Source organism: Lacerta agilis, chromosome 8 (genome assembly GCF_009819535.1).
Source record: "Lacerta agilis isolate rLacAgi1 chromosome 8, rLacAgi1.pri, whole genome shotgun sequence".
Taxonomy (NCBI): domain Eukaryota; kingdom Metazoa; phylum Chordata; class Lepidosauria; order Squamata; family Lacertidae; genus Lacerta; species Lacerta agilis.
In genome coordinates this window covers 4,470,223-4,483,168 of record NC_046319.1, presented here as the reverse complement: position 1 = coordinate 4,483,168, position 12,946 = coordinate 4,470,223, and the positions used below count along the sequence as shown (strand labels likewise).

The 12,946-nt window shown below is 48.1% G+C and overlaps 1 protein-coding gene across 1 annotated transcript in view; it reads right to left on the bottom strand.

Moving 5' to 3' along the window:
- Positions 1-926: 926 nt before the first annotated feature.
- Positions 927-12,946, bottom strand: part of ADD2 (adducin 2) — a 71,988-nt gene continuing 59,968 nt past the window's right edge. The window contains exons 10-15 of the mRNA XM_033159110.1: positions 12,500-12,751; positions 10,575-10,694; positions 10,084-10,173; positions 8,502-8,658; positions 6,395-6,511; positions 927-1,281 (exon numbers count right to left, since the gene is read on the bottom strand). Coding sequence (XP_033015001.1) covers positions 977-1,281; positions 6,395-6,511; positions 8,502-8,658; positions 10,084-10,173; positions 10,575-10,694; positions 12,500-12,751 — 1,041 coding nt within the window. The 3' untranslated portion in view covers positions 927-976. The remainder of the gene's footprint in view (positions 1,282-6,394; positions 6,512-8,501; positions 8,659-10,083; positions 10,174-10,574; positions 10,695-12,499; positions 12,752-12,946) is intronic.

The window sequence follows — 12,946 nt, the reverse complement described above, 5'->3', positions numbered from 1 at the left end:
CCCATCAAAAAGAATATGAGATGTGCAAGAGACTCACCATCCTCTTGTACACCTCACAGTGACTTCCAACGAGGAAGAACTTCTTGGTGGATTGTGCCCCAGGGGTCAGCTCTGTTCTCTAATGGCACCTGCCCAGCCTTGTTCCCTCTGCATGGCAATCCGCTGATGCAGGGGGAGCCAGTCCTTATATTAAAACACCCACCTTCCCCAAAGGCATTTAGTGTCACTCATTCGTACGGAAAAGAGGTCCCTGGTGCTCTGCTGGCTCCTGGGTCAGATCCTTGCCCAAGAAACCCCACGCCCTTCTCCAAGGGCTTCTCTGCAGCAGGAACAGCTTGTCTGCTTTAAAGTCCAGAGCAATTTCCGTCAGAGATTAATAGCGGCAATTGGATCAAGCATAAAAAAAACCCAGTCCAGCCTCCCGTTCCGCAGGTTCCCTGCTTCAGCAAGGGATCAGCACTCGCCCCAGTGCACACCACCATTATTTCTGAAAGTGACCCGCTGTGTACTATAAAGCAGTCCATGGGAAACTTTCTCGCATGGGCCTGACATGGCTTGGGACGTCTGCGCTGTGACTCCCCGGAAGTGACTGGCATTCAGTGGCAAGCACCCTCTCCATCCCAAAGGGAGCATTTAAAAAGACAGACTATCTTGGTTGTGTCCTTGGATTTGTGGCCAGGAGGAGGGTTGTCTCACAGATCCTCAGACAGCATTTCCTCACCTTCCCAAGCAAATCCCATGGGGGGGGGGGGACGACGACACATTCCAAGGTCCTCAGCCTCTCTTTTTCGCCGTCCAAAGAGATGCCACTGTAAGGAGGAGTTTTCCCTGTGGCGGCAAGAGCAGAGCGAGTAGCGGAAGGCAAGAGGAAGAAGAAAAGGAGGAGAAAGGAGGAGGAAGGGGGAGAAGAAGAAGAAGAAGAAGAAGAAGAAGAAGAAGAAGAAGAAGAGCAGGGAGAAGCATCCAGGAGAGGCCCTCAAGACTCTGTCTTCTCTTTCTTTTTGCTCTTTTTCAGAAAGGACGGGGCCCGGAACTTCTTTTTCTTCTTTGAAGGAGACTTGGATGGGGAGCCCTCAGGCGACACAGGTCCACTGGTGACCGTCTCTGTTTTGTCCTTAGGGGCGTCGGTGTCTGCGTTGGTGGTCATCTGGCTCATTCCTTTGCTGAGCAGGTCCTCTATGTTTTGATCGTCCTCCTTGCCGTTCACCACCACCGTGCCTGGGTCGTCCGCCTTCTGGTCAGCTTCGGCAGGCGCCTGGCCACCGTCCGCCTTCTTCCCACCTTTCCAAAAGAAACAAGAAACGAGAGCTGAAAATCCAACCGATGTCGTCTTGGGATTGCACCAGGAGTGATGCAAAGCAAGTAGTTCAAGTGCAAGACATAGATGGGAGAGACCTGCTCAGCCAGGAGGCTTACTGGGTGACCTTGGGGCCAGTCCCTGTCTCTCATCCTGATCTACCTCACAGGGTTGTTCTGCAGAAAAAGGGGCACAGGGGTGTGTGTGAAACAATAATAAAGGGCTAGAACAGATGGGTGACAAAATAATACGACTGGGAGTGAGGGGATGGAGAGAATAAATAAGGTGCATTCAAGAAAACAAATGCCAGTAAACTAAAATGCAATTATTATTATTATTAATCACTACTGTATTAAAATAACTTTTTTACTGTTAAGAATGGCTAACACTAAAAATGTAACATTAGCAAAAGTTAGAACTACAATGCATAATGACTGCCGTTCCTTTGGAGAGCCAGCGGTGGGGCAATGGTTAGAGTGTTGGACTCTGACCTGGGAGAACCGGGTTCGAATCCCAACTCAGCCATGAAGCTCACTGGGCGTGACCTTGAGCCAATCACTACCCCCTTGGCCTAACCTACCCCACAGGGTTGTTGTGAGTATGAAACGGGGAGAGGGAGGACCACGCACACCACCTTGAGCTGCCTGGAAGAAAAGGTGGGCTATAAATGTAATGAACACATAAGTAAATATTGAAATACTTTGTACAGCAATAACCATCGTGTCATTACCCAAATGGCGCCTGCTCCAAAGGCCTGCCTGAGCAAAGAGCTCTTGAGCGGATTAACTGAATGAACATTCGGATGGGGCGGGACAAGCTGGTCTCAACAGGAAGAGAGTTCCACACTTGGAGTGCTGCCACTGAGAAGAGCCTCCCTTGCAGATTGCAAGAGAGAGAAGAGGCACTTCTTCAAGCAGCTGGGTCCAAGTGCCAACACCTTGAACTGGTCCTGCTGCAGACATTGCAATGCTTTCATGATCTGTGCAATGAGATCCTATCGTACGGGCAGCAGGATCCTGCCCCCCTTGAATGTTCCACACACTTTTCAAGGGAGCGCACAGCAGTAACCCAAGTGGCAGGTTAGCAAAGCATGAACTACAGTGGGTAGGCAAGTCCTCAAAGGGCGGTAGGAGGGCCTGCTAGTGCTGGGCATGGGGACCCCTAGCCGTGGAGGACATGTGAGTCTCTGTCGACAGTTTGGAATCTAGGAACAGAGGGAGATTGGAAAGTGCCTTATACTGGGTCAAACTGCTGGTCCATCAAGCTCACTATTGCCTGCACTGACTGGCAGCGGCTGTCCAGGATTTCAAGCAGGAGTCTCGCCCAGCCCTATCAGGAGATGCCATTGAGGACTGAACCTGGGATTTTCTGCTTGCCCACTGAGCTGCGGCCCAAGCTGCACATCTGTTCCTTTCGGGGGAATGCTGCCTGGTTCGGAACAGGCCATTTAGGGATTTCTCAGATCCAGGAGCCCTTACCCACACAGCTTCCACCTTACCAAGATCCTTCCTCAGTTTATTGGCCTTCATGCAGCCCATACAGCCTCTTCAGATTAAGCCCTCTAGTTCTTTCCTATAGATGTTTAATAGCATATAGGTGTTAAACAGAGCTTTAAAGTGTTCCAAGTGCAATCTATAGGTGCATATTATCTATAACCCTTACAACAAACCCGCAAGGTAGGTTAGGTATATTGCAGATGGCATGGGGTTCAGGCTTAGGGATGACGGCAAACACTAAAGGAACCTAGAAAGTTCCCAGCGCATGTGAGATTTGAAAATAATAATAATAATAATAATAATAATAATAATAATAATAATAATAATAATAATTTCTACCCCGGCCATCTGGCTGGGTTTCCCCAGTCACTCTGGGCGGCTTCCAACAAGAGATTAAAAATACATTAAAACATCAGTCATAAAACTTCCCTAAACAGGGCTGCCATATAGTTGTTTATTTCTTTGACATCTGATGGGAGGGCGTTCCACAGGGCAGGCGCCACTACTGAGAAGGCCCTCTGCCTGGTTCCTTGTAACTTCGCTTCTCACAGTGAGGGAACCGCCAGAAGGCCCTTGGCGCTGGACCTCAGTGTCCGGGCCGAACGATGGGGGTGGACAAGAAGGGGCTTCCTGGTCTGTTCTTGGATCTCTTATGCTACACCAGTTCTTGTACATATTCTGTACTACGTGCTACACCAAATATTTTTGCAATATGCCACAAAAACACGATGTATTGCAAAGAAAACTTTGCTAATCAGCAGACCGCATATGATGCAGGGGAGCTGCCCCCCCCCAACCATAGAGAGGTTTCTATACTGCTCCAGGGTGGGTCTACTCCATCAACCCATTAGGAAAAGTCTTAACAATGACTGGTAGGTAGCCGTGTTGGTCTGCCATAGTCAAAAAAAAAACATGCAATGTTCTTGGTATGAGCTTTCGTGTGCATGCACTGAAGAAGTGTGCATGCACACGAAAGCTCATACTAAGAACAAACTTAGTTGCTCTCTAAGGTGCTACTTGAAGGATTTTTAAATCTTAACAATGATGAGAGCTGCAACGAAGTCCAACATTCAGTTCTGTTCAGTACAAATTTATTACATCTCCCCGGTACAAATGTAGGCTGCAGTCCTCTATTAAAGCCTCCTTCCCTTCCCCTGAGCGGAATCAGAAACGGAGACTGGGGCAATTCAGAGAGGCTGCTCAAGAGGCAACTCAAAGGCTGTCCATCACGAATCCTCCAGTCACATCCATCAGGATGCAATCAAAGAGGCCAAACCTACATCCCTGTTATATTATTGTTGTTATTATTTACCCATCGTTCACGCTAAGGTCCCAGGGTGGGTTACAACACTGAAACCTTAATATTGGAAGAAAAAAGAGATACTGGGAATTAAAGAATGGGAGGAAAAAGTATTTAGCTATATAGACCTAGCCAAATTAACGGATGCAATCAGAGGACGCAGCATTCAAAAACCTCAACGAAGTTGGGGGAAATTTGGAGATTATCTGGAAAAACAATGCCCCACCTTGAAAGCTTGGATCCATTTCTAAATATCTAGTACTGGAATTAGCAGTTAATAGAGAGTGATAGGTGAAAATAAAAGAAAATATACGTCTAAGGAGTATTATAGTAGCGAAAAGCAATTACCGTACTAATAACCCGAGAAGAAGACAAGGGGAAGTCGGCGAGTGGGTAAAGATCAAGAAGAGGGAATCGATTTATTAGAGATATATAAGAAAGTGAAGATAAATAATTGTGCATTTAAAGGATGGAATAGAATCTGTTTTTGATTTGGTTTTGACTAATTTGGATTTAACTTTGTTTAATTTGGATTTGGATTTATTTGATGTATTGGATGTTTGTTTTTATGGTTTTGTAATGTTCTTGGTTTTTGTAATTTTAAGTTAACTTCAATAAAGAGAATTTTAACAACAATAAAAAAGAAACCTTAATATTAAAAAATGTTTCAAACAACTTACAATCACAAAGCAAAGGTGGGTTCTAAAAACTAACACCTCAAGTGTCAGAAGCCAGAGTAAAGTGGTGCATCTTCAACATTCTCGGGCAACTGTTAAATGATGGTGCCAGACACACCTCTGGGGGCCACCACAAAGAAAGCCCTCTCCTCCTGGGCCACCAGCACACCAAGCCTCCGAGGGCAGACAAACTACCGGGAGGCCCCCCTCTGCCTATCATAGCACTGTAGGGAGACTGTAGGGAAGGAAGTCATATTTGGAGTCTGAGACATTTATGGCTTTAAACACTAATGTAAGCAGCTCAAATGGGGCCCGGGAACGAACTGGCAACCAGAGCAGCTGTTTTGAAACGGGTTAAAAGAAATCTAAAGGGAACCCCAGCCAGCAGTTTGGCTACCCCTCTCTACGCGGAGATTCTGGCAGAGGCTTTTCCTAACCACGCTTAGCCAAGACCCTGTTTAACTGGAGCTTTTGGGGAGTGATCCTGAAACTCTGCTTGCAAAGCGGATGGCCTGCCACTGCCCTGTGGGCCCTCTCGGCATCATGCAACTGAGTCCATGTTTTACACCCGTTTGCAGCTCCAAAAATAAAAGGGTTGCTCAGCCCTGAGATGCTGAAATGGAGGCTGGATTGAGGACCCTGTGTCCCCCCCCCCCCGCCGGGAGCAGCTGAAAATTGAGAAAACAGCCTCTCTATACTTACTAAAGTGACAAGTATTCAGAATCAGAGGGAACTCCTTTGATGAGAGCAACACATGGAAAGAGAAAGGAGACAGTGTGGAGACAAACACACCAAACACAATGAGGCACAAATGAGACAATGCAGAAGAGGGGGGAAGCAGCAACACTACAACCCCCCCCCCCGTAGCCACAAGAAGCCATGCCCCTCTCGGATCAGGGCCACACTTCCACCACACCCTTGAACAGGGCTGGGCATCACATCCTGGGGAGGGTAAGATTTCATAGCATCACAGAGTTGGAAGGTTCCCCAGGGGCCATCTAGTCCAACCCCCTGCCATGCAGGGGTTACAGCAAAAGAATCCATGACAGGTGGCCACCTCCAAGGAAGGGGGGTCCACCAGAGCAGGACAGGGAGGGAAGACAGGCCTTAATTCTCCCCCTGCCAGTAGCTGCTAGAATTAGCTAGTTGCACATATTGTTATCTTACGGGCACCAGTGGGTGGGCCTTTTCCGCTGTGCCACCCAGCCTTCGGGAACTGCACCCCACCCCTCGATAAGACATCATTTGGGCATCTTTTAAAGACTCTCTTGTTCACCCAAGCATTTGCCAAAAATTAGTGCGGAGGAAACAGATGTACCAGGCCCACAGTTATCAGGGGCCCCAGGCTGAAATTCCATTATAAAGAAACAAGTCTCATATCTCCTAGACTCAGGTATGAAGCAAAAGGTATAGGCACTCTTCTAAGCGATTTTTGTGGGATGAGCCAGCCTGGCTGCTCCTGCCTTTCAGTGTTTTTAGCCACCCCCATTTCTCCAATCCTATTAAAAGCATCTAATCCAGTGGCCACCAGCTCATCTTGTTGCTGTGAGTTCCAAAGCCTAACCTTTCATGATGTGAAGGAGCAGGTGCTTGATTCTCAGAGCGCTACAAAGGCTTCCCTTACCTTCCGAAGTCTTGGGTGGGCTTTTTAACGGAGGCTCGGCTGGGCTCTGGACTGTGGGGTCTGCAGTCGACTCCAAAGGGGCTGTCACCTCTTCCTCCAGGCTTGTGTCTTTCTCATCTGGGAGGAGATGGGAATACAGTGGAGGAAAGCATTGTCTCAGGATGCCTGGATGTCAACAAGGATGGAGAAAATCCCCCCATCTCACTGCTACTAAACTGTTTCAGACACAGAGCTGAAGGCGACTGTCAGGTGTCCTCCTGGCTCCTTTGCAAGGAGAAGGAGGTCTTGCAACCCCCCCAGGCCAGGGAGTTCAAAGGGAGGCGTCACAACTTGCTGGGGGCTGTGGTCATCAGCAAAGGGGTCCAAAATTCTGTGCAGCCAAGGCAACATTTCAGGTGGCTCACCTACTACCGAGCTGGGTTCGAGGTTCTTGTATTTATTTACAAAGCCCTGAACATCTTAGGTCCAGTGTATCTCAGGGATCACCTGAGGCCCTAGATCCCAGCTCAGTCACTGAGATCACCTGCAGGAGCATTGATGGTAGTTCCTGGAGTTGGTAAGGCTCCTTTGACAACAGCAAGTAACTGAGCCTTTAGTGCCACCAGCCCAGTCCTGTGGAACTTCCTGCCACGAGGGGGTGAGTTTATGGAACCAAGGGAGCGGTGGCCCTGGAAACAGTTGGCAGCCACCGCCCTAGGGATGAACTATTTTTCACTCTGTGCTGACTATGTAATAGGATAGTTATTATCCTCTATAGTGCAAGTGCAAGTGTCTCTGCGTCCAGTCCCTGTGTCCGTGGGATTGCGCTACTGCGCATGTGCCCCACGGACAGCCATTGGGACTTGGAGCGCAGAGACTTCGGGCGGCCGGGCGAAACTGTTGAAGCGGCGGGTGTGCGCTCGCATGGACTTACTTCTAAGCGGCGGCGGGCGAGCGATGTCAAGCGAGAGCTGCTCGGTCAGCTCTGCGCGTGTTCCCGATGTTGCTAGGGCAACAGGGACGCTATGCGCAGAGCTGGCTACGTCATGCGGCTCTCGCGTTGTTAGAAAACAACAACCAGATAAGCGAGAGCCGCTCAGTCAGCTCTGCGCATGTCCCCGACGTTGGTAGGGCAAAAGGGACGCAGAGCTGACAAAGTTTCTATAACTAACATTGAGGCAGAGTCGCCTCTGAAATTCTGTAGGACAAACATTTAAAAAAAACCCCACTGGTGTGATCCATACCATAAACAAACATTGCCCAAACTCTTTAGAAAGCGATAGTATTTTTAAAAGTACTGAGAAGCACTCTAGGTGTGATTCCCAGCAACTATTATATGTTTAATCAGCCTGTCTAGAAAGTTCTGAAGTTGGAAGAGCTTCATCCTGCCAGTAATATTGGGAGGTTAATTGATGTGGATGTTTCAAAGCAGGGCATGCAGGTGCTCATGTTTAACTCAATGAGGCTTTCTCCTAGGAAAGTACAGTTAGGCTTGCCACACATTTTAAAGTGCATGATTCCCCTCAAATAATTTTGGGAACTGTAGTTGGCACTGCAGCTCTGCGCAAGGTAAACTACAGTTCCTAGGATTCGGGGCAAATGTTTGACCACATATGTTCTAGCGCCCGTTAATTTAACAGGCTTAATGTCTACTAGTAATACATAATTCTATCTCTCCAGGATCAGAGCAAGGCAGTGGGCTTTTGACTGCGAGCAGGAGAGTCCTGTTATAGGATGGGGGAGAGGTTGGTTTGGATGTCATCTTTGGGTCCCCTCCAAGTCTGTGGTGCTCTGTCTGTGAGATGGGATTCTGTAGGAAAATAAACAACTCACGTGGTAAAAAATAAATGTGGAAAAAATAAAATTCTCCCCCATCCCTGTGGCTGTAGCACACCACCTACAAATTCCTTGGAACCATCCATATCCCATCCTTCACGACTAATACTGCTTTCTTGTCTCTCTCAGCTCATGACACAGCATTAATCTCCCCAGAGTGTTTAGGTGGCCCCTAGTTTATCAAGTGGCGTTAGTTGCTAATACCAAAGCAAGAGCTGTGGTCTTTCAGCCCACTCAAGTTTCTAGTTCTCAGCAGCAACCAGCCTCTGTGCTCCTGAACCATGATATTTACCGTCGAGACCCAGTTTCTTTCTTTCCACTTCCTTCTTGTACTCCTCCAGCTCCTGGTCTGTCAGCTGACTGAAAGGGTTTGGTGGCTCCGGCTCCGGAGGAACCTCGTTGTGGGATACATCCTTCATCTCTCCGTCTGCCAAGTGACTCTCTGTAGACTGCATTGGGAGACAAGAACGAGGTAACTATGGGGGAGGAAGCCTGCAGGCAGAACCATGGAGTCTGGAAAGCAGAAAGGTGCTCTGGGCCCATGGATCGACCCTATCATGCTTCTATCCCACCCTTTCTCAGTGGCTGCTCCCAACCTTTGGAACTCCCTTTCTAGTGAAGAAGAAGAAGGAGTTTGGATTTGATATCCCGCTTTATCACTACCCGAAGGAGTCTCAAAGCGGCTAACATTCTCCTTTCTCTTCCTCCCCCACAACAAACACTCTGTGAGGTGAGTGGGGCTGAGAGACTTCAGAGAAGTGTGACTAGCCCAAGGTCACCCAGCAGCTGCATGTGGAGGAGCGGAGACACGAACCCGGTTCACCAGATTACGAGTCTACCGCTCTTAACCACTACACCAAACTGAATGCTCCCTCCTCATTGTCCTTCTGCCGGCAGATGAATACCAGTTTACTCTGACAGGCCTTTGGCCCTTGTTTTTGAAGGAAAGGGCCTTTAATAGCACCATCCTGTTTTCATTATTTGTATTTTAATAGATTTGTCTTTTTATATTGTTTAAATTCTACTGGAGTTTTAACGATGTTTTTAGCATTTTTAGTTACAGGTAGGTAATTGTGATTGTGATTGTTATTTTTAAGGGAGAGAAAAGTAGTACTGTAATACCAGGGAAAACCCCATCTGCCTCAAAACATCCTGGATTCTTGTCTGCAGAAGGTTAAATCAACCTTGTCTTATCTTCCAAGTTTAATGCTGCAAAGGATGGTACTCTGCTGATCTCATAAGCATGAGCAAGGAAGGATAATAACTAAATAAATAAATATCCTCTCCTACTGCCTAAATCCATTCCTACTCTTTTCAGTGCTAAATTCTTGATGGTGAAATTTAATTCCCAGTGAGATCAGGAAAGCCCCAACCCTCTATTATTTGAAATGAGCCTAAGAGCTGGGATTCAGCCAAGGAGGCCATGAAGGACTTCCGCCAGTGCAACTGGGCTTCCTCCTGCTACCCCCCTCCATGCACACACAATTGGCTCTTTGGGGGTCCAGAGACACCCCAGAACTGCAGGGTGGTGGTGGTGGAGAAGAGGACAGATCGTTCTATCAGGCAAGCAGAAATGCTTGAACAAACAGAGCGATCTGCTCAGCGCTACGTTTAACCCTTCTTCCCCCCCCCCCCAAGATGTCTATAGAATAAATAAGTAAAATATGCCTGTTCTCCTAACAGCCTGGTGAGATCAATGTGGTAGAGAAATGGTGTCTGATTTGGGGTCTCCCTCCCAGTGACGTTTATGGCACTGGAGCCAGCCCCCTCCAGTCGACATGCATTGAGTGGTGATTCTCCCAACTTTACAATTCAACGATGCTATGATTCTATCCCAGGTTTTTACACCGGGAGGCTCCCTGAATGACAAGTACCGGGCTCCTGCTTTTCTCTGCTATCACGCTGGCGAGCAACTGGGACTGGGGTCCGGCTGATTTCACGTCCTGGCGGTTTTGTTCTCTAATCTGCAAGTGGAAACGAAGGGAAAGAGGGGAAGGTTTGCGGTCTGTGGGATTGAAGCAATGCCCCTGAAGAAGAGAAAGCAACATGCAGAGTTTCTTGGTGCCATCAGGGGCTGTGGATCAGAACCAGGCTCCCTTTACCATCACTAATGGGATACCTGGCTGGAGTTCTGACCTAGTCCAGTGGATTGGACTAGGTGACTCCCAACCCTACAATTCTGTGACTCTACACTGCATTACATCAGCTCTCCCAATTGTATTTCTGCTAGGGAGAGAGGCTGCGGGGATTCTTCCCCAATACACAATTGCCAGGATTATTTTTTGGGGGGGGGCCATAGCAACTGAGACGGTACCAAGAGAGATGGAAAGTGTCCAAAGAGCAAATGGGAAGGAGGTGGCTGTACCTTATTCCTCATTTCCAGAACTTCTTGTGGGTCTGTGTAGAGAGGCACAAATTGGTTTGGGTTTTCAATTCGGATTGGTGTTCCACTGCTGGTTTTCTCCACCTCGTCTGCTTTCATCCACTGGGCAGCGTGAAAAGTCAAGAGCAAATTGTAAGGGCAAAGGGAGGTCTGTTAAGGGTGGAGAAAGGGCGCAGGGGGGTTCCTTAGCTGATTCTGGCATTGCAAAGGGGTTGGACTGGATGATCCTTGGGGTCCCTTCCAACTCTGCAAAGGATCTGCAAAGCTGAGAGGCAGGATGGGATTTGGGGCTTCTGAATTCAAACTGATGAGTCAGCTTTTGCATCCACACTGAGAAAGAGCCCAGATATGTAAGGCTATAGACATTCAGGTTCCTAATTAAGCAAGAAGAGCTTTTCAGATCATTGTGACCCCCATCTTCTCTCACTAACCTTACTGTGTGGGCCCAGCTGTCATGTGACTAGTCCTCATTAACTGTATAATCTGCCACTAATGAAGGTTAGGACTCTATTACCTATTTCCTGGTTGTCACTGAAAACAGAAATGTATGTCCTCTGATTTTCTGAATAGTCCAAGGCAGAATTTTTCTTGAAATGAGTTAAATGGCCTGACTGAATTAAAACAGCTTCTCGAATCTTTAAACTCCCCCCCCCCCGGTGAATATGTGGCTGCTACTGGGGGTGGGGGAACAGACGGACCTGAAGAAGTAGCCTCAGCACAAGAGGGTAGAAGTTTGTCACACAAATAATGGGATTCAGAAAAGGGCAACCAAAATTATCAAGGGGGTTGACTGACTCCCGTGAAGAAAAGTTGCAGTATTGGGGACTTTTTAGTGTAGGGAAAAGGCGAGTATAAGTGAAGTTTATAAAATAGTGCATGGATAGAGAGTTCTGTCATAACATTAATGAAGCTGAATTCAGAACAGAAAAAAGCCCTTCTTCACCCAGCACAGTTAAACTATGGAACTTTGTGGCAGTCACCTGGGGATTACGGTGAGGAATTATGTAATATGAATCATATCATTGCTGGGCCTGATTCATAAGCATAAGTTTCTGATAAAACCCCACAAGGCTGTGCGTCTTCCCATAGGGCTCTGCACTCTCTAAGCGGGCAGGTCACGTTCTAAGTTGTGGCTTGCTGCGGCCAGATGCTGCTTCCCATTTGCCAGCATTCCTTTGAACTTAGATAGCATCTTGCTCTGACCATTAGAGAGGAAACTGCCTGATCAATCTCAGGAGTTGGTAAGCAATTTGGATGTTAGATCTTACCTTTCTGCTATCTCCTGTTTATTAGTTTCTGCCTCTATCCATTTGTTACATGCTCTGATGTTCTTTGATGTGTGGGGATGTAGTTGCCAGCTGTCCCATGAGATCATGGTTAGGCCTACCTGATGCCATCCCACGAGACGCCTAGGGGTGCGCTGGTGGATTTTCATCGGCTGATTTGAATCTGTAACGTTTTTGCCTGTGTGTAATAAAATACCCCGAGGGGAAGTGCAGAGGGTCTTTTCTATTCTGGTCTCTCTCTGGCACTGTCTCCCAGGGCTTGCTGGTCAAGCTCTGCCTCTTTGTCTTCTCTTTCTCTAAATCCCATTCTCACTTGCACACATGCAAACCCCACATAGTGGTGATTTTCTCAGAGTCCAGTTCTCCATGTTGCATCCGGAACGCAACAGAACTGTAGGCGCTGTAACTCTAATAGTCTGACGTCACCCCCAGAGGTGCACTCCTTGACGGTCTCCTGAGATAGATGCCAACCAACCAACCAATTGTCCCCTAAATTTCTGCTGTAGCCAATTGGATGGGGGAAGAGGGCCCTGCCTTTCTTTCAGCATGGTAAATGGTGGCCACTTCCCTTATCTGGAGCATTTCGCAGGGACAAGAGGCAGTGAATGGTGTTCTACTTACGGTGGTTTTGGTTCTGCTGGCACTGCCTTGGCATTCCTCGGCCACATTCACCCGCAGGTAAGTGTTAGGTGTGTTCAGCCAGCGGGTCTTTTCCTTCTGCTGCTTCTGGGCATGCTGCCGGAGAGTTGAGATGGGGGCTACGTCCTCCTCAAACACAAAGGACGTGACGGTGGCTGGGATCTCCACTTCACTCTTGTGCTTGGTTTTCTCCTGGACAAACGGATAGCGGTAGGCGTAGCCGGTCCGGTAGCCCTAGGAAGGACAAAGAGGCTTCCCTGAAGGCTCCCCTGCATGCTGACACAGAGGCAAAAGCTTAAGCTGCGAGGCCACTTGCCTTCTGCACAGAAACTACCTAGAATCATAGAATCATAGAGTTGGAAGAGACCACCAGGGGCCCGGGCCATCCAGTCCAACCCCCTGCCAAGCAGGAAACACCATCAAAGCATT